The sequence below is a fragment of the Suricata suricatta genome, chromosome 8 (assembly GCF_006229205.1).
Source record: "Suricata suricatta isolate VVHF042 chromosome 8, meerkat_22Aug2017_6uvM2_HiC, whole genome shotgun sequence".
Taxonomy (NCBI): Eukaryota; Metazoa; Chordata; class Mammalia; order Carnivora; family Herpestidae; genus Suricata; species Suricata suricatta.
The window spans coordinates 29,978,328-29,995,981 of NC_043707.1; the positions used below are offsets into that span (position 1 = coordinate 29,978,328).

The following is a 17,654-nucleotide window of genomic DNA, read 5'->3' on the forward strand; positions in this document are numbered from 1 at the left end:
AGTGCTAGGGAAGGGGCTTTGCGGGGCCAGGCCGGTGACAGAGCCAGGCCCGGAACCCAGGGTCTCCTGACAACAGGCCTGTAGCCCCGCCACCGTCCACTGACCAGAGAAGGCCGGGACGTCTGTCACTGTCACAAAGCAGGAGTCTGGCAGTGAGGCCAGTGCCGCAGGGGCCCTCGGAGCATTCTGGAAGTCCAGACTCTCCTGTGATGATGCCCCAGGGAGGCCACCTAAAAATGCACCAGCCACTGGCAGGATAAAGAGGCACAAAAAGAGCATGGCTGAAGCGTTCTAGTTTTAACCTGCAAGGTGAGGACGGCAGGGTAATGAATCAGGCTCCCGAACAACAGAGAAACGAACAGGTTGCTGTCCCACGGCACACCCATTTGGTGGAATACTGCACGGCGCGCGTAAAGTTTCTGAAGGATAGTTAATGACATGAAAGAAACAAGTAAAAAAAAACCCCAAAAACCTACAAAAACTAACCAATAGCCTAGAAGTGAAAAGCGCCTATTAATCTGATGCCATCTGTGAAAGGCACAGAATTAACAAAGCATGGTCTAGAAGAAAGACTGGAAGGAATACGCCAAAGCGTCAACAAGAGCGATCTTTGCGTCATGAGATGATGCATAGTGACCTCTGTTTTCTGAAACCGTTTAAGATTTTCTAAATTTGGCATAATACACATGCAGGACTTCTGTAATTAGAAGTGACACGTGGCATATAGAAGGGACTGATCTTCACGGAGCTGGGGGGCGTTCTCAAAAGTCTTGACCTCTGCCAGCCCTCCTGCTTCCCTTGCAAAGGGCCCTGCACCGGTCAGTGTGCATCTGATCACATTCTCCTCTGCCGTCCGGGTAGCAGGGAGGCACAGATGTGCCGCGTCATGGTGACTGGCGTGGTCACAGGCCTCAGCAATAGCCAGGGACTCCCGCAGCGAGCCAGAAACACATGGCTCTTTGAGGAATTTCACTGGGGGCAGGAAGTGACGCGCACGTTCTAGGCCAGGCCTCCTGAAGTCTTCCTTCTTGAAGCCTTCTCACGGTTTAGATTGACTCCCGCTTTCTTCCTAGAAGCCACTAGCTTCCTTAGGCTGTCCTTCCAGGGAGTCAATGTCACTGGTCAGGGTCCAAGCCATGTGCTACGTGCTATTCAGACCTCATCCACCTGTCGTCAAGGTGAAGGCTCATGCTGATTTAGTATACCGACCAGAGTCTCTCTCTTGAAGACGTCCCTGCGACTGTGCTGATGTGCACAGGGTATACAGACAATAAGAGGAGGGACATCCTTCAGGCACCTGGGGGGCTCCGCTGGTCAAGTGTGCAACGTTGGCTCAGGTCGTGATCTCACTGTTCACGAGTTTGAACCCTGTGTCAGGCTCTGTGCTGACAGCGTAGAGTCTGCTTTGGAAGCTCTGTCTCCCTTTCTCTCTGGCCCTCCCCCAATCTCTCCCCCAAAAAAAGTTGAGGGCCCTCCTCGGAGGCAGCTCAGTCGACATGAGTCAACACTGCGACTTTGGGCACACTTCCATTACTGCTCCGCCCGTCTGGGAAGCAGGAAGGCACACGTGTTCTAACGCCCATCTTACGGGTCATGAGGCTCTCCATGAGGGCCACAAATCGATGTTTTCTCCAACGGTCCCCAAATCTGTTTCCTTGAGCTTCAAACGGTGAGCTCCTCAAGAATCAGGGAAACTCCAAGGTCTCTAAAAACACAATGTTTTTACAAAAGCCCGCCTAACCCAGGTGACAATCGAGGAATGGTGCTTTTTCTCTCCAGTACCCTCTTCAAGGATGCTGGATGAATACGATTACTCTCCTTCCATCCATGAACACGTTACACACACACTGCATACGGGATCGTCCTGTGTATCCGAATACGTAGTGCTTTAGCGTACAGAGTACGGCGCAGGAGCGTGCTGGAACTGCCCGCCTCCTTTCCTCTGCTGTTTCGGTCGGTGACACGCCTGACATTTTAACAGAGGCCTTTAGGAAGACTAGCTGAAGGTGGAGGCGTGGAGATTGCCGGTTCTCACTGCGCCATGTGATTTCCAGCTGCATCTGGGGTCCACGGAACAGGTGAGCAGTCCCCGGCACTCAGAGGAAATGCTACGTGGATTGGAAGACACGAGGCCAGCCCCTCCTTCCCGCACAGCGCCCTGGGCTGGGAAACCTCCAGATCTGGGCTGCTTTAGAGACACTGCTGTCGCTACAGATGCCAGGAGAGTCCATTAGGGCTCACCCACGCATCGGATTTTAGGTGTGAAGTCGAATACTTGTACAGGGATGGAAAATCCCAGGAATTCTACAAAATGTGTAGTTTCGCTCTTTGGTAGATAAAGCTACAGAAAAAATGAAGTCCTCAGCTTCTCCCTGCAAGTGTGACTTGGTCGGCTCTAAGGTTGAAGGGGACAGAAGAACTCTTTCTTCAAGCCCATCCCTGTGAAGCCATAAAAGTAGCTGCCTATTTTTAGGGAAATTAATCTAACCAGGATAATTACAGCAACTGGTACTGGAAATTGATGACTCATCAAAAAGATAGGAAATAGAAAATGTTCTGTTCTTAAAGGTACAGCAGAGCGACTCCACTGTGGGACACTAAAGTCGGTATTTGCAAATGCAGTCAAAGGATAAAGGGCTGTCCTACTAGTGATCAAAACATTTGTGATTCTCAGGCTGTGTCAGCAGGGCTCCACCTGGCCCAGGTCCTAAGTCTTTCATGCGGCAATGTAAAAAAATAAATCCAAGAGTGACCAGTCTGGAAGGACCAACAGGGTGGAGCTTGTGGGAGAGAAGGCTTGAGGCTCTTTCCAGAAAGCTCTCACCTGGTGCCCTCTGAAGAAGGCAGCACCAGAAGAGAACTCCGAGGGCCACTAGGGCAGTGTGTGAACAGCCCTGGATTTGGAGTGTGAGTGTGAACAGCCCTGGATTTGGAGTGTGGGTGAAGCCCCCCGAGAAATAGTCCAGAGTGATACATGTGCAGGGAAGCTGTCTACACCACAGCCACTCACCGGCACGCTGTCTGCACTTCTCACCTGGGCGTCGTGTCTGGTGCCGCCCCTTGTCAAATTGCCTCTCAGGGCCTCTGTGTCCCGCTGCTGGGCATTCCCTACGTCCACAATGTGGGGTACAGGCTCCCCTCAACCATTCCATAAAGCCCCAAGCCAGGCTCACTTGGGAAAGTTTCCTTTCTCAGAGCACACGGCATTTTGTGAGAAAGCACTGGTTACATACGGGCTATAAAGGAAATCCTCTAAAATCAACCCAAGTGAAGTTCCCCATAAATGTCTCGTTTGTAATATACTAGGTAAGTATGTATATATACAATGCAGTGCTTTTACAAAGTACATAGGAAAGGTACAGAGCACCAGTAACCTTAAGAAATGGGCATTTTTTCTGGCAGGGGAGGTCTGGGAGATGCAAATTCTCCTAAGACTAACATGAGGTGCAAAAAAAAAAAAAAAAAAAGTAGAGTATTTTAGTGCAGTCAGGTATTTTCCATATCAGAGGCACGAGCTAAGAGGAATGGAATAAGCCATCTGTGTATGTTAGAACCATGGAAACTCCTCTTGCAACCAGAATTCTGGGGACAGAGCAAAGTGGTGGCCGTGGACTTGAGCAAAAAAAAAAAAAAAAAGGGAATTCCTGTACTGTGGCCCAGGAGGCTGGTCTGGGAGGGTAACCCCACTTGCAGCGTGAGGTGCCAACCTAGCCACGGGCCCAGGGGAGCAGCTGCAGACAGACAAGCGGCAGGGCCTCTCCGGCGCCAGCTGCTACGTGCCGAAATGAAGCCCGTCCACCCCACAGCCGTCCCAGGAACCGCTGTGCTGGGCCAGAATCCCCAAGGTAAAGTCAGAATCCCCAAGGTAAAGTCAGTCAGGGCGCCGAATCTCCATTTGCTAACACGTTAGTGGGATGATCTGCACATCTGAGAAAGGAAGGATCTTTTGAACTCAAAAAAAAAAAAAAAAAAAAGGCAGAGAAATAATTCATTTATTTAACCCAGAAACGGTTATAATCTGCAACCCTGCAATCCTCTTACACAACTGTTTTGGCAAACCCCCCTGTGTTCCGACAAATATTAAACTGTGCTTGCCATTTGTCTAAGGAATCTCGCATTAATAAACATGAAGAAGAACACTTTTACCTCCCACTCTCAATGACGGGACAAAACAAAGACCAGCTGTATTCATCAATGGGCCCTTGTTCTGCACATAAAGGCTAATTACATTTTGCTTCAAGCCTACACATGGAAAACTTTACCGCTGCTGTCCCCGGCAAGTCAGCCTGCGCTGTCCCAGCTGACGCAGGGCGGTGACCGCACACAATGAACCAGGCTCTCGGAACAGCCCCGGTGCCTTCGACCTGCAGGCTTCTTTCCAAAATGGGGGAGGGGGAGGGTCACCCTGGTGACATCTCCCAGTGAGCTTGCTAATTTCCAAAACGCACAAGCCCTACGGCGAGCTTGTTGGGAATTGGTTTTAATCGGTGACAGAAGAGTAGCTGGCGGCCGAGGCGCTGTCACCGTGCAGGGGACTGCCTGCACACCTTCCTGTTACCCTGCACAACCAGCCAGTGTCTTGACCGCCACTGTGCCCACCCGCTGCAGGGGGAGGCCAGCGGGAGTGGAGGCCAGCGAGCTCCCCCAAAGACACCCGGGAGCGTCGTGGACCCTGCAATGCGCTCAGGAGTCAGCCTTCTCCTGAGCCCACGCTCTGCTTTCGCAGCCCCCACCCACTTCCTGCGTTTTCTGTCAACAAGTGTTTAAGAATCCCTACTGTCAGAGAGAGAAAATAAATTGTGAGACATTTTAAGACCATTTGTGAAAAGATCTGGCCCTGGTGGGCTTATATTCATAGGTATTAATGAAAAGACATCTAGTCTAATAAGATCTGTGGAGGGTGGGCGTGAGGCAGATGGTGGAGTGACAAGTGTTTTCCAGAAAATAGAAGGAGAGAGGGAGGCGGGGGGAGGGGTGTCCATCTCGGAATCTCTGAGACTGAACGCTACAAGAAAGTAGTGGTTATTAACTCAGTCCATTCTCCACATTTTTTGTGGATTACTTACTCTGGGAACCATGTACAGTAAGTGTTTGGCCCTAGGCTGCCTTTTTGTTAGTAGTTAGTCCACTTCCGACTTGGGAAATGCCCGAGCCCCGTCGGGGCCGGAGTCCACGCCCTTCCCCTCGCCCGGCCCACACACACTGTGCCCACCTTGCCCCGTCCCCATGTTCGGCACTTCTGGCTGGGCCCCCAGGTCAGCCGGGCCGCCCTCTGTTTTCACTCCCTTTGCCTCCAGCAGCCCCTGGCCGTAACTCGTCTTTCAACCTCAAATCACGTCACCCCCTTCAGGAAGGCTTCCCTGATTACCCTTTCCCTTTGTTCCAGCTGGGTGGACCTCCCCTGGAGGCTGCCGTCTGGCCTCTGCAGAGTCTGGTCACGAGAGTCCTGGCCTCGGGAAGGAGGGAGCGGGAGGGCAGGAGTCTTCTCCAGCTGCCACCCCGCCTCTGTGGTTTCCCTGCCCCCTGCCCCGGCTGAGGGCACGTCTGTTTTCTGTGGACACCCTGACAGCACAGGGCTGTGCTAACCAGCGTCCCCTTTAGCACAGCTGTGACCACACTGGATTGCGATGGCTCCCCTCGCCCCCGCTGCTATCTCGGGGTTTCCGGGCCCAGGAAAGTGCCATGCACAGAGAGGGTCTCTAGGAATGCCTCTGTGCTGGCGAGTGGATCTATCCTATCTGAGTGGTGCCCATCATGAGAGTTAGGCTTATATGCCACATCTCTGGCTCCCTCCTCGCCACTGGAGAAGACGAGAATGTCCTGCTCTGATCCCGGGAGGGGGATGCACTCCAGGAGTGCCCACGGCCCCATAAGCAGGTTGTAACAAGAGCTGTAAGTCCCAAAGCAAAGCATTTTTATACTCTAGAACAGTCAACTCTCATACTTTTTGATTCTATGTTCCTGTTCCTGTAGTTTGGAGAAAATGAGCCAGAATGCATAGATTTTCGCTTACTCGATTTTTGGGGGGGGGGGGGGGGGAGGGAACACCTTTTTGGCCTTAAGACAGGTGAACAAGAAGAGAAATAGTCTAGAGGCGTTTCTCACAGAGCCCACACCAGTTACAACCACACAGTTTCTCATCAGATGTCAGTAGGGTTGGCACCCAGGAGAGGGCAGGGGCCTCTGGTACCCCCCCAGGTGGCCTTGCTGATTCAGGGGACCCAAGATATAATGTTTGTACCTACAAAATGACAGAGCCGGCTGCTTAGGAACAGCCCAGGACTCGATGCTCCTGTTAACTGTAACTAGAGAAACACCTAAGACTGAAAATCATCCTTGTCATCTTAAGTAGTACCTCTGACCCCCTCTAGGGAGCAGATTCACCCGGAAGCAGGGCCCGAACCTTGGTTAATGGCGGTTCTGGGTGAGAGAAGCGAGTGTCCCCACAGCGTCAGCCCGGCCACTAGCAAGGTCAAGGAGGGTGGGGACCTTGCCTCTCTGGTCTGTCTCCCAGTGGCCCCCACCCCCGCCCTGCTGGCCGCCATAGTCTCTACCTAGAGAAATGGAAACCTGTGAGCAGGGGACACTTAAGTCCTTCCCACATGGCTGTTCTCTGCTGTGTCGCCTCCTCAACCGCTAAACAAAATCGATTAAATGGACACATATTTTCTATGCGGCTCTTTAGAAGCCCAGGAAGAAATTATGAATGTAAACCTGGGACCAGTACTTAGCTATCATGTGACAAGTGGCATTATCTGCTGTCATTTCTAAACAGTTCCGGTAGAGGCTACGTGTCACCAGGCCGCTTCTCTCCCCGCCAGATAGGTGGACGTCCGCGGCTAACAGCACCTCCGCAGCGTGCCCCGCGAGGACACGGCAGGAGACACCAGCTTCTGGAAGGTGAGCTTTGAGGACACTCCCAGAGCAGTGACTTCAAAAGAAATTTTGATGGAGACCCACTGTGGCCTAGAAATTGTACAGTTTACACTTTTAGACTTAGACATGTAATTAACACAAAAGGGTCACAAAACAATACCGGACTTTGCTATGTGCCATGAGCCATGATATTTTCAACCCTATTCTGTTATTTTGTTTCCTACTGTATTTTACTGCCCACCTGGCTGATCGCTACTCACTAAATTGATTTCACCACTGTGACACCCAGTTTGAAAAACACTCAGAGGCTGCATGAGCTTTTATGTGCATAGTAACGCAAACTTTGGTTAATTAGACAAACGCAAGATGTACCTATGCCTTCTAGAAAGAGGTGTGGTTTGCTACAAATATTGAAAACCAGTGAAATAAATGGATCACCACCAAAATCACTATGAATTCTGTCAATGAGTAAATGGATGTTAACAAGAGCCCATGGACCAGAGAACTAGCATGGCGTCAAGAGATGAAACTATCTTAGAAAGGAAATGCTATAACCTGAGGACTGTATACGATGGAACAGACACTAACTGATCTCTGTATCAGATGAAAATATTCTAACTTTTAAGGATGGAATTTACCAAGAAAACAACTACTATTCCGCTTAGTAGATAAAGTCCAGGCAGAAAGAAGAGAACAAAGATGGCAGATGGGCAGAAGAGGGAAGCCAGACACAGACACTGGGGAACACCCAGGTGACGGTGGTTGGGATGGCGTCGGTGCGCTTCCATTGCGGGGTGGAGGGGGGATGGCCCTGCACGTCTGCAGTCCCGTCGACAGGCACGCCCCGGGTTGGAGGAGTTAACACTGGAGTCTGCAGGTCTCAAAGTGAAATCTTAACAGCTATCCTACAGAGGCCTGCTCGGTCTATCTCACCTGAAGCCACCCTTCAGCACACGGACAGGTGAGGGTAAGATGTTCTGGCAATTTCCACTGGGATTAGATATGCCAACAAGTCAGCCAGAGTGGCCGAGACAGAGGAGGGGAATTTTAGTCTTTGTGCAGGAATTCTGTGCTTGGTTTTGACCACCAGGCCTGGGGGGCTGGACTCTCGAGGTCTGGAGCTACTAATGAACACAGAGCAAAGGCAAAGATCCCACCGAGAGATGCCCCACAAGGCCCGCAGCAACCTCAAAGGCCAAGGGCGAGTGTGATGGGCCAAGGGACGCCTGCAGAGAACAGGAGCCCTGGGGGAGGTGTGCTATTCAGAGGCAAGTAGCACAGCAGAGGCTGTGGGAGCACAGCAGGAGGCCATGGGCCGTGAGGGAGACAGGCAGTGCCTCCTCGGACTGGAGAATGTGGATCGAGCTCTTGCCTGGCACTGCTTGTCTGGTCTTTGGCAGCGGACGGCGTGGCTAGGGACAGCCTCTATTGTTTCTTCATCTACCTTGACGTATGTCAACACTATCCTTCTTTTTGGGTGTTCCACGTGGAGACCGTGCAGATCACGGCTTTCCTTCTGCCAGAGCCACCTGTGACATACCTGCCCGAATGCACGCACTCCCGACACACACGTGTCTGCTCAGAGATGGCCTGTGTCCTAAGGCAGGACTTGAATAAACACATCTGTGTGGGAGCCAAGGACCCAGACAGGGGGAAAGGTGATGTAATTTTCTGAGACTAAGCTCCACAAAACGTCTCCTGTAACACATCTTCTTCCCCCAAACTTTCTTAGGAAAAGACACATGTTGACAAGGCTTCACAGTAACTACAGAAAGTTCCACCATCTGAGAGCACCAAGGAGGATGGTCACATCTTGGGTAGTAAACGGACGCGAGGAGCTCATGGGGGTGCGGCTCGGAGGCCCAGCACACCTCCCGGATCCCATACTGCTTTGCAAAAGCTGACAGACAGCGGGGCAAAACCGGGGGAGTTTTCTGTGGATTAGCAAAATAAGTGACACCGGACAGAAAGCAATCAGACAGAGGAAGTCAGGCCGGGACTTACTTGGCAGTGATTTCTTCATCATATTTGGTTTTCAGGTCAAATAATTCTGTTCGGGTTTTTTCCAGGGCTGAAAGGCAGAGGACACAAAACGGTGACGTAAGATGCCAGTTGTTCAAATAAAACTAAAGAAGCAAAAGTATACAAGCAATATAGTCTCATCCAAGGGGTCGAAGGTTACGAAAGCACACGGAACTCCCGAAAATCCCCCTTCTCTTCCGCTTCGTCCACGCGCCTCCTCGGAGAGAACGCCGGGTACTGCTGGGTGTGCAGATTCTCTGCTTTTATATGTATTTTATTGCTCAAGAAATATTTCCATACATAACTGCATATATAGATAGATATTTTCACCTCCGTGTAAATCGGATGATACAAATATATTCTGAGACTTGCCCTTTTCCTTTAGTGGAATGGCAAGAAACACTCTCCAGGGCAGGACACACGCAGTGACAATTACGAGCAAGCTCTCGTAATTGCCAAATGCCAGGCACCTCAGGACCCGCTTCGAAGCGAAGGTTCTGGGGCACGGAGCTTGGATGCTCCAAAACAGGCCACTACCACCCTAGCCGGCCTCGCCCAGAGGCAGTTTACATGCCCATCAATACCAAGAGGGGGCTACCTGCCGCTGGGCTCACCAGCACTGCATAGTATCCATTTTAAAACATTCTTTTGACAGTCTGATGGGCAGAACGATCTTTTCTTGATTTAATCAGCATCTCCCCGCCTGTGAAGAGCTGTTAAATTTTTTTTTTTTAAGTATGTGTACTGGACGCATGCATTTCTTCAGCAAACTGCCCGTTTGCATTGCTAGCTCCCCGTTCTAGTGGACTGTTTCTCTCTCTTTATTGATGTGTTACTGGTTTTTAGGAGGCCTCTAGATTGGGGGGGTGGGTATTATTCATATGTCTGTAAATGTGCTGTGACTACATTCTCACACTCGGTCATGTGGTTTTCACCTGGGACTCTGAGATGGTCCGATGTTTCCCCACCCCCTTAAATTTGGTATATCACGCGGTTCCCCTTTCAGGAGAAAAAAGGGAAAAGAGATGAAGAAGAGAAAAGAAGCGTAAAAAACGATAAAAGCTGTAGCACAGCCTTTTTGTGTTGTCTTGAATTTTAAAGGTCTGCCATGACTGTTCTTAACTGCACTTAGGGTGGAAATAAGTGGGGGTTGTTTTTTTTCTTTCCTATTATTGTTCCAAATGAAATGTCAGTCCCTGACGGTTTGGTGATTTAGATGTGTTTGTTGGAAAAGGCGCAGGGAAGACAGAAGGGCTTGTGTAAAGATGAAAAAGGAATGCAGATCCTGCTTCCGACACTAACAACTCAGGGCAAGAGGCTAATGGAGTCCAGGCGGAGGGGCTGGGGGCTCTGAGGAGTCACTCCTTCAGGGCAGCCGGTACCAGAGGGGGTCTTGGGGCGGAGGGAACCGGAAGACACCCAGAGTACCCCCCACTTCGGCCTTCCCTGGATGGCCTGTTTCGGGATGATGGGTAGCACACCTGTCTGCAGAGACTGGACTTTGTGCTCTGCTTCCTCCAACTTTGAGGTGGTGGACATCTGTGTCTCCTGCAGCTTTCTGGAAAGGAAGAGAATAAAGCCCAAGCTGGTCATCTTGTTTCCCAACGTGAACGTCTCGTGTGCCCTGCAGCTCGGTGACCAGCAGCCAGCAATAGGCACACAACCGGTTACCGCGGCGAGCGCTCCCTGATCTTGGGCACCTCGACTCTGCACCCGAGTCCGCCCGCATGTGTGCTGACTGATGCAGCCCGCTTTCTTAAATGTAACTTGTTCTTCATATGCCAGATATTTAAGAGAAAAAAAAATCCCATCATCACAAACTCATTGTTTTCTGAAGTTACCCAAGAAGAATGATACATTTACATTTTGCTGACACAATGAAGGAATTTGTTGGGATAAAGGATGTGCTAATAGATGTGACAGCTGTTCCCTGTCTGTCACAATGGCACGCAGATGTGACCGCAATACCTAATGGGTGGTTATCAGTGTCTGAACCCAACATCCCCAGATTTACGTTTCCCCCATCTCCAAATGAATTCCCTGGTCAATAAATAGCATCCCTTCCTCCTCATCTGCAGAGGGGAATCTAAAAATAAGTTTATTATTTTTACATCTTATGAATAGAACACATACTCTCATACTCACAAACTTGGGATATAGAAATGTAGAAATGACACCATTAAAAAAAAAATCACCCTGATTTCCATTACCTATGTAAAAAGCTTGCTCATGTTTTTGCATATTCTAATGATAAAACTAATAGAGGCTCCAAGTTAAAAAGAACACACGCACGAATACTGAAAAGCCCACGTAATGTACGAGCGTGTCACACACTCCCCAGCCCTTCGACTATGAAGCACACAGGGCCTTCTCACTCTTCTCTCCACTCTGGAAACGTTCTTCCTCATTCTTATTAAATAATTAACGTAACCAGCCTCTGTGGACATTTAGCTTGTTTATTGCCTCTTTCTTTAAAAATTTTTTTTTAACTTTTATTTATTTTTGAGAGACAGAGAGACCGAGCATGAGCAGGGGAGGGGCACCATTGCCTCTTTCTACTCAACAGTTCGGCAGTGATCATTACGTAGATATCGCTGTATAATTTGGAGACGGAATCTGTTGGATGAAATGCTAATGGAGGATGTGTACGGTCAGGGTACATGCAGTGTACTCTTGTTGCTGTTCTGATACTAGGAAACTTCCTCTCCCGCCCCAAAAACTCACTCACTTAGACTCTTACCAACACTACATGTTTGTTTTCCTGTGCCAACACTGGATGAAAGGAAACCTAATTTTCCTGCTGAGTAAAGCCGAGCATTTCTCTTTGTATGAACTATCTGTGCATCTCCTTGGTCCACTTTGTAGCGCTCATTTTTCCCTATTAATTTGTAAGAGCTCTTTTGAGGTGGAAAAATTTCTTCCTGGTTTTCTGATGCTTTTAAAATGTTTATTGTAGGGGCGCCTGGGTGGCTCAGTTGGCTAAGTGTCTGACTTCGGCTCAGGTCATGATCTCACGGTTCATGAGTTTGAGCTCTCTGCTGTCAGCATGGAGCCTGGAGCCTGCTTCGGATTCTGTGTCTCTCTCTCTCTCTCTGCCCCTCCCCTGCTCTTGCTCTCTCTCTCAAAAATAAGCGAACATTAAAAGAAAATGTTTATTTTTTTAGAAGATTGGTTTTCAATTAAAATTGGAAATACCTACTTCAAAATTATTACAAACAAAATACTTGCCTAAGTTTTCTTCCAGTATGTGCATGATTTAATGATTAATATTTGAACCTGAGATCCATTTCAATTTCTTGGTTGTAAAGAACAAGATAAAAACATCTAACCTTATCCTCCATCCCGAGTGGTCAGCCCGTCATTTGCATCTTTAAATATAATTAATCCTTTTACTGAGTTTGAAAAGCCAACTTAAAAATATCAAATTCCCAGGTGAATTTACTTCCACAACTTTCCAACTTTGCTCTGTGCAGCTGTGGTCACACACCATGTGAGTCTGTATCATGTATTTTTCACTCCGTATCACACTGGATTCATGTGCTTCTGGCCTTATTGCAAATTCTACAGAACTGTTACTTTAAGGGTTGCATACTGTTCCAGCTGTGGATGGCTCATTTTTACACCCCATTTCCCTTTGGCAGAGGGCAACTGGATTGCCTGCACCCTGCCCCCACTGCCCAGTAGCAGTAACATGGTAAAGAATAGCTTTGGGCATAAAGTGCTCTCCAAGGAAGCACATTTAGGCTAGGTCAAAAGTCCGCTTATCTTGGGGCACCTGGGTGCCTCAGTGGGTTAAGCGTCTGACTCTTAATTCTGGCTCAGCCCATGATCTCATGGTTTGTGAGTTCAAGCCCCGTATCTGGTCCCATGTCAAGCTCTGCGTCGACAGTGTGGAGCCTGCTTAGGATTTTCTCTCTTCCTCTCTCTCTGCCCCTTCCTCGCTGGTGTTCTCTCTAAAAAATAAATAAATGAACCTACAAAAAAGAGTCTGCTCATCTTTCAGAGCTTGGACTCTCAGCATGGCTCACTTTTTTTCCTGGGGGGACTGCACCCGGTCCTGCTCTCCCAGGCCCCGAGGGACTGGCCTTGGTCCTGCAGCCGGGACTCCGAGAGGTGACACAGAATCACACAGGGAGGCCAGGGCTGGGGTGGTGGGTTGGGGTCTGGTCCCACCTCTGGGTGGCTCGCCAGGACAGTGGGGGCAGAGCCCTAATCTGAAGCCTAGTTTCTCAATCTGGAAAATGAGACCGTCCCCTCTTGAGGAATGTTCTGGGCACTCAGGGAGACAATGACCCAGGAAGGCGTGGGAAACACTGAGTAGGCACTGGCTGAGTGAACTGGGCCTTCTTAGTTTTCGCCGGGTTTTACAAGAAACCTAACTTGCATTAAACTGTCCTAACAGTAGTAAACTCGCTGGTTGTTTGTGGGAAAGTTCTGGACGAGGTAGGCCAGCAGAAATCCGACACCCACAGCAGACAGATGATGTACTAACAGATTTTACTGGGATCAGCTGCTCAATAGATGAAGTACTGTGCGGTAAAGAAAAGGAGGCAAAAAAGCCAAAAAACCCAACCCCCAACAAAACCCCCGAGCTTGGTGGGTGATGTTAAATATCCAAATTCATTTCCGAAGGTGTTGGGAGCTGAGCCTGCGTCCAGGGCTTCCCAGAGAGGGGGGGATGGTCATGCCCTCTCACCTCACGTGCTTTGTGCTCAACCCCCGGCCCCATGTGGCCCCAACAGACATACTCTGGCCCCTTGACTACCTGATGCCATCCACCTGTGGGGAAAGACCAATGCATGTCACTCAGGGCAATCTGACAGATCAGAGTAAGGGATGCCTTTATTTGTCAAACAGAATTCTGCCGAGAGCCCCGCAGAACTGGGCTGGTCTCGCAGGCCCCTCTTAAGCACTCCCGGCAAAGTGGGGGCACTTGTGTGGTTCCTTCAGTTGAGTGTCTGACTCTTGATTCTGGCTCAGCTCATGGTCTCACAGTTCGTGAGTTTGAGCCCCGCATCGGGCTCTGTGCTGACACTGTGAAGTCTGCCTGGGATTCTCTCCCTCCCTCTCTTTCTCTGTCCCTCCCGTGTGCTCATTCTTTCTCTCAAAATAAATAAACAAACTTAAAAAAAAATAGATACTTCTTGCAATGAGGACTTTGGAGGCAAAATGGCAAGTCAAGTGCGGGCAGACCCCGCCAGACACTCACCTCTCCTTTTCTGCAAAATCATTTTGTAACTTTTGTTCCTTTTCGAGAGCTATAGTCTCGGCTTGGTTCTTCAGAGTCTGTTCATATTCTCGGATTTTTTCTTTAAGTGCTTTTATCGTAACCTCTGCAGAAAGGGGAAAACACGGCGGTGACACAGGAGCACAATTCCACGCGGCCACACACACGGGGCTTTTGTAACCTGGTAGGATCGCTGTGTTTTAAACTCGGGCTCCTCAACCCAGACATAAAATCAATGGTTACGAGTCCCTTTGGAGACCTCTAACTCCCTAAATGTTAAATTGAACTTTAAACATTTGGGCTGAGGAGGATCAATGGATCTTGCTCGGAAGAAGAGCTATGGTTTCTCCAATACGACTTAAAAAAAAAAAAAAAAAAGAGTGGAGAAAATCAATGGTAACATAGAATATCATCTTATTGATGAGCTTTAAATTAGTCCTCTTCCGAGGGAAGATTAATAATGTTTTTGTGCGGTTCGAGTACTTTCTCACAAAGAAAACAGTTCATAATTGTGCGTGTGTTTTGGAAAAAGTGGATTTGGAAAAAGCGCACACCTTCTCCACGGGGAGGGACGCATCTGCAGCCTGGGTGCCCAGGGCACCCCCCGCCCAGGCCGGAATCCAGCGGATGGGGGCTGTGTGTACAGGGGCCAGGGGAGGGGTACATCTGAGGGAGAGTGAGTGCCAGGCACAGGGCAGGCAGGGCTGGGCAATGGAGGAGCGCTGGGGCGCCCAGTGCTCGGGACACAGGGGCCGTCCAGAGGCAGGACCGTCCCTAGAAAGTCCAGCACCCCCTCACCCCGAGTGCAGGTGTACAGCCCTCGCTTTAATTACCCAAAATGGAAAGGCCAGAGCAGATGTGATGAACAGGGCAGGGTCCTGCCTCAGACCCCAGGCTGGCTCAAGGGTAGGACTGCTGCACCTGCTCCCCCCACAGCCCCCCTCCCAATATCACCCTCTGTGCCGGACAGTCTCCGGCAGGGCCCTGTGGTTCCGGCTCCAAGGACAACAGAGCTCTTGGGGACACCGCACCTGCCAGGCGTGGATCACCTCGTAGAAAGCCAGGCTGAGGAAGGGCCAAGGAAGGGCCAGGGCACAAATGGCTGGAGGAGCCCAGGCAGCCTGCCCGGGGGAGGCCTGGGTAGGGCTGTGATGACGACACTGGAGGCCTAGGCTGTGGGGCTAGCTGCCAGGTCTCTGCCCAAGTGAGAGGGGACCCTGGCTGTGCAGGCTGCTGCCCACACATCCACATTCACTCCCTGTGCGGCACGGCTGTGCCCACCGAGGCAGGAGCACACCGCTGGGCAGTCAGCACCCGTGGGCCTGGTGGAGAGGAGCGAATGGCTCTTTTGTTAAGAGAAGCAATTGGCCCTTTTCATTAAGCGGAACCCAATGGGTTCTCCTTAGAGGGAAAGAGAGGAAATTAAAACCAATGACCCCGTCAGGGCATCTGAAAGAAGAAAGAGAGGGGGGCTTTCTGCCTTCGGGGCGGGCTGCTTGGGGCCTGAAAGAAATGCTCTGTGAGCCTAGTGGCTAGTGACGACGTCACTGTCGAGCCTCAGTGACAGGGCCGAAGTTGGGCAGGAGGGAACACTTCCTGAGCGGGCACCGCGACACGTCAGCTCTGCAAACACATGCACGTTCTTTTAAGTCAATGACCTCTGTGACTGTGGGGACGTCCAGCACGTCTGCTTTTCACAATTGGTTGGAAAGACCTCTGAGCTCCCTCCAATGCAGTTTCTCAGCATGACACAGCTCTGCTCCTTCCAGAGGACTCTGGGGCACTAGCTGGGGGCTCCCACTCTGTCTGAGGGGGTCTCTTTGCCATCCCCACCCTGGGTGGGCTGCTTGCTGGCCGACCGATGCTAAGCCAGGGGCCAGCTTGTCCTGGAGCCCCCAGGGCCGCTCTGGGTCCAGGTTGTTCCCCTGGTGGGGTACCAGCAGGATCCCCTACATGTGAGCTCATGAAGAGAAAGCATAGCCTGGCAGAAAGAGTTCCAGCACGTGACAGAGACGCCTCTCCGGCAGCTTTCTCGGCCTATACCACGGTGGCGGTGACAAAAACAATTAGTGTATATGCCACCTTTCCAAATAGGAATCACTGGATACTGGGAAGTAAAGAGAGTAAGTCGATATTTTTCTGGAGGTTGGGAAAATCGGTAAAGATATCAATAAATAAAGAAAGGGAGGGAGTGGGAATTTCTAGAAAAAACAACCATGTGCAAAAAGAGTCTTGGATATTTGCTGAGTGTCAGGATAAGCGCTAACTACCTCCCTAGCCCCCCATGTAAGCCCACCCCAATTCTAAGCAGTTAGGATGCAAAAGGAGGATTTGCACGAGGTGAGATCACGTGATCACTTGCTCAGGGGTACGCAGTGGCATCAAAGGGTCTCCAACCATGTCTGTCTGCCTCTGGAGCCTTTGTTCTTAAGTTACTACATTTAAAAAAGCCCAAGCCCATCAGTGGCACCTGGGTGGCTCACTCGGTTAAGCATCTGACTTTGGCTCAGGTCATGATCTTGTGGTTTGTGAGTTCGAGCCCTGCATCAGGCTCTGTCTTGACAGCTCAGAGCCTGAAGCTTGTTTTGGATTCTGTGGCTCCCTCTCTCTCTGCCCCTCCCCCACTCAGGCTCGCTCTCTCCATCTCTCAAAGTCTCTCAAAGATAAACATTAAAAAAATTTTTTTAATTAAAAAAAAAAGCCCATCAGAGGGGTGCGTGGGTGGCTCAGTCAGTTAAGCGTCTGACTTTGGCTCACGTCATGATCTCGCAGTCCGTGAGTTCGAGCCCTGTGCTGACAGCTCAGAGCCTGGAGCCTGCTTCAGATTCTGTGTCTCTCTCCCTCTCTGCCCCTCCCCTGCTCATACTCTGTCTCTCTCAAAAATAAACATTAAAAAAATTTTTTAAACGAAAAAGCCCATCAGATGAGGCCCCTGGGGAGGAAGACAGTCTGCACTCAGTTAGTTCTTTGCTGGGCAGCTGGCTACTGGGGCGCTGACAGAGCCGTGTGGTGGGGGAAGGAAGCCACGCAGAGCCCTGGGCCCCCCTGCACATCCACCCACGAAATGAAATCAAACTACAGTAAACACACAGAGCAGCCTGTCCAAATGAGATGCCAGGGGTCACAGGAGGGAAAGAAGAAGCACCCTCCTTTTGGGTAGTGTGGCACTGATACCCGCATGTACGCATTTTCAGGTTCCCTCTCACCTGAGTCGGGGAGGGGGTTGGGCATCACCTCCTCGCCCCTGGATCCCAGCCCCCTCAGCCCAACAGCTCCCTCTCAAGTGGGACGAAGCTGCCTGGACGCAGCCCCCTGGGCTCACTGTGCCCTGTGAACCGGATGGAGGTGGGGCCTCAGCTCTCCTGTGCCCCCCTCGCCACCAAGGAAGGGGGAAGCCTCAGCACTGCCCCCTCAAAGCCTGTCTCCAGTGGTCTCAGAGCCCAAGGACACTTCAAGGACTCTCAACAAGTAATCCTGCGTCCAGCCCCTGGGGCATATGAGACGTAAGGCCTCCAAGTCACCCACCAAG

The 17,654-nt window shown here is 50.6% G+C and overlaps 1 protein-coding gene across 1 annotated transcript in view; it reads right to left on the reverse strand.

The window, feature by feature from the left end:
• CUX1 (cut like homeobox 1) overlaps window positions 1-17,654 on the reverse strand; it is a 353,536-nt gene that overhangs the window by 126,725 nt on the left and 209,157 nt on the right. Inside the window, exons 6-8 of the mRNA XM_029946913.1 lie at window positions 14,108-14,231; window positions 10,380-10,456; window positions 8,881-8,947 (exon numbers count right to left, since the gene is read on the reverse strand). Of these exons, the coding sequence (XP_029802773.1) occupies window positions 8,881-8,947; window positions 10,380-10,456; window positions 14,108-14,231 (268 nt within the window). The remainder of the gene's footprint in view (window positions 1-8,880; window positions 8,948-10,379; window positions 10,457-14,107; window positions 14,232-17,654) is intronic.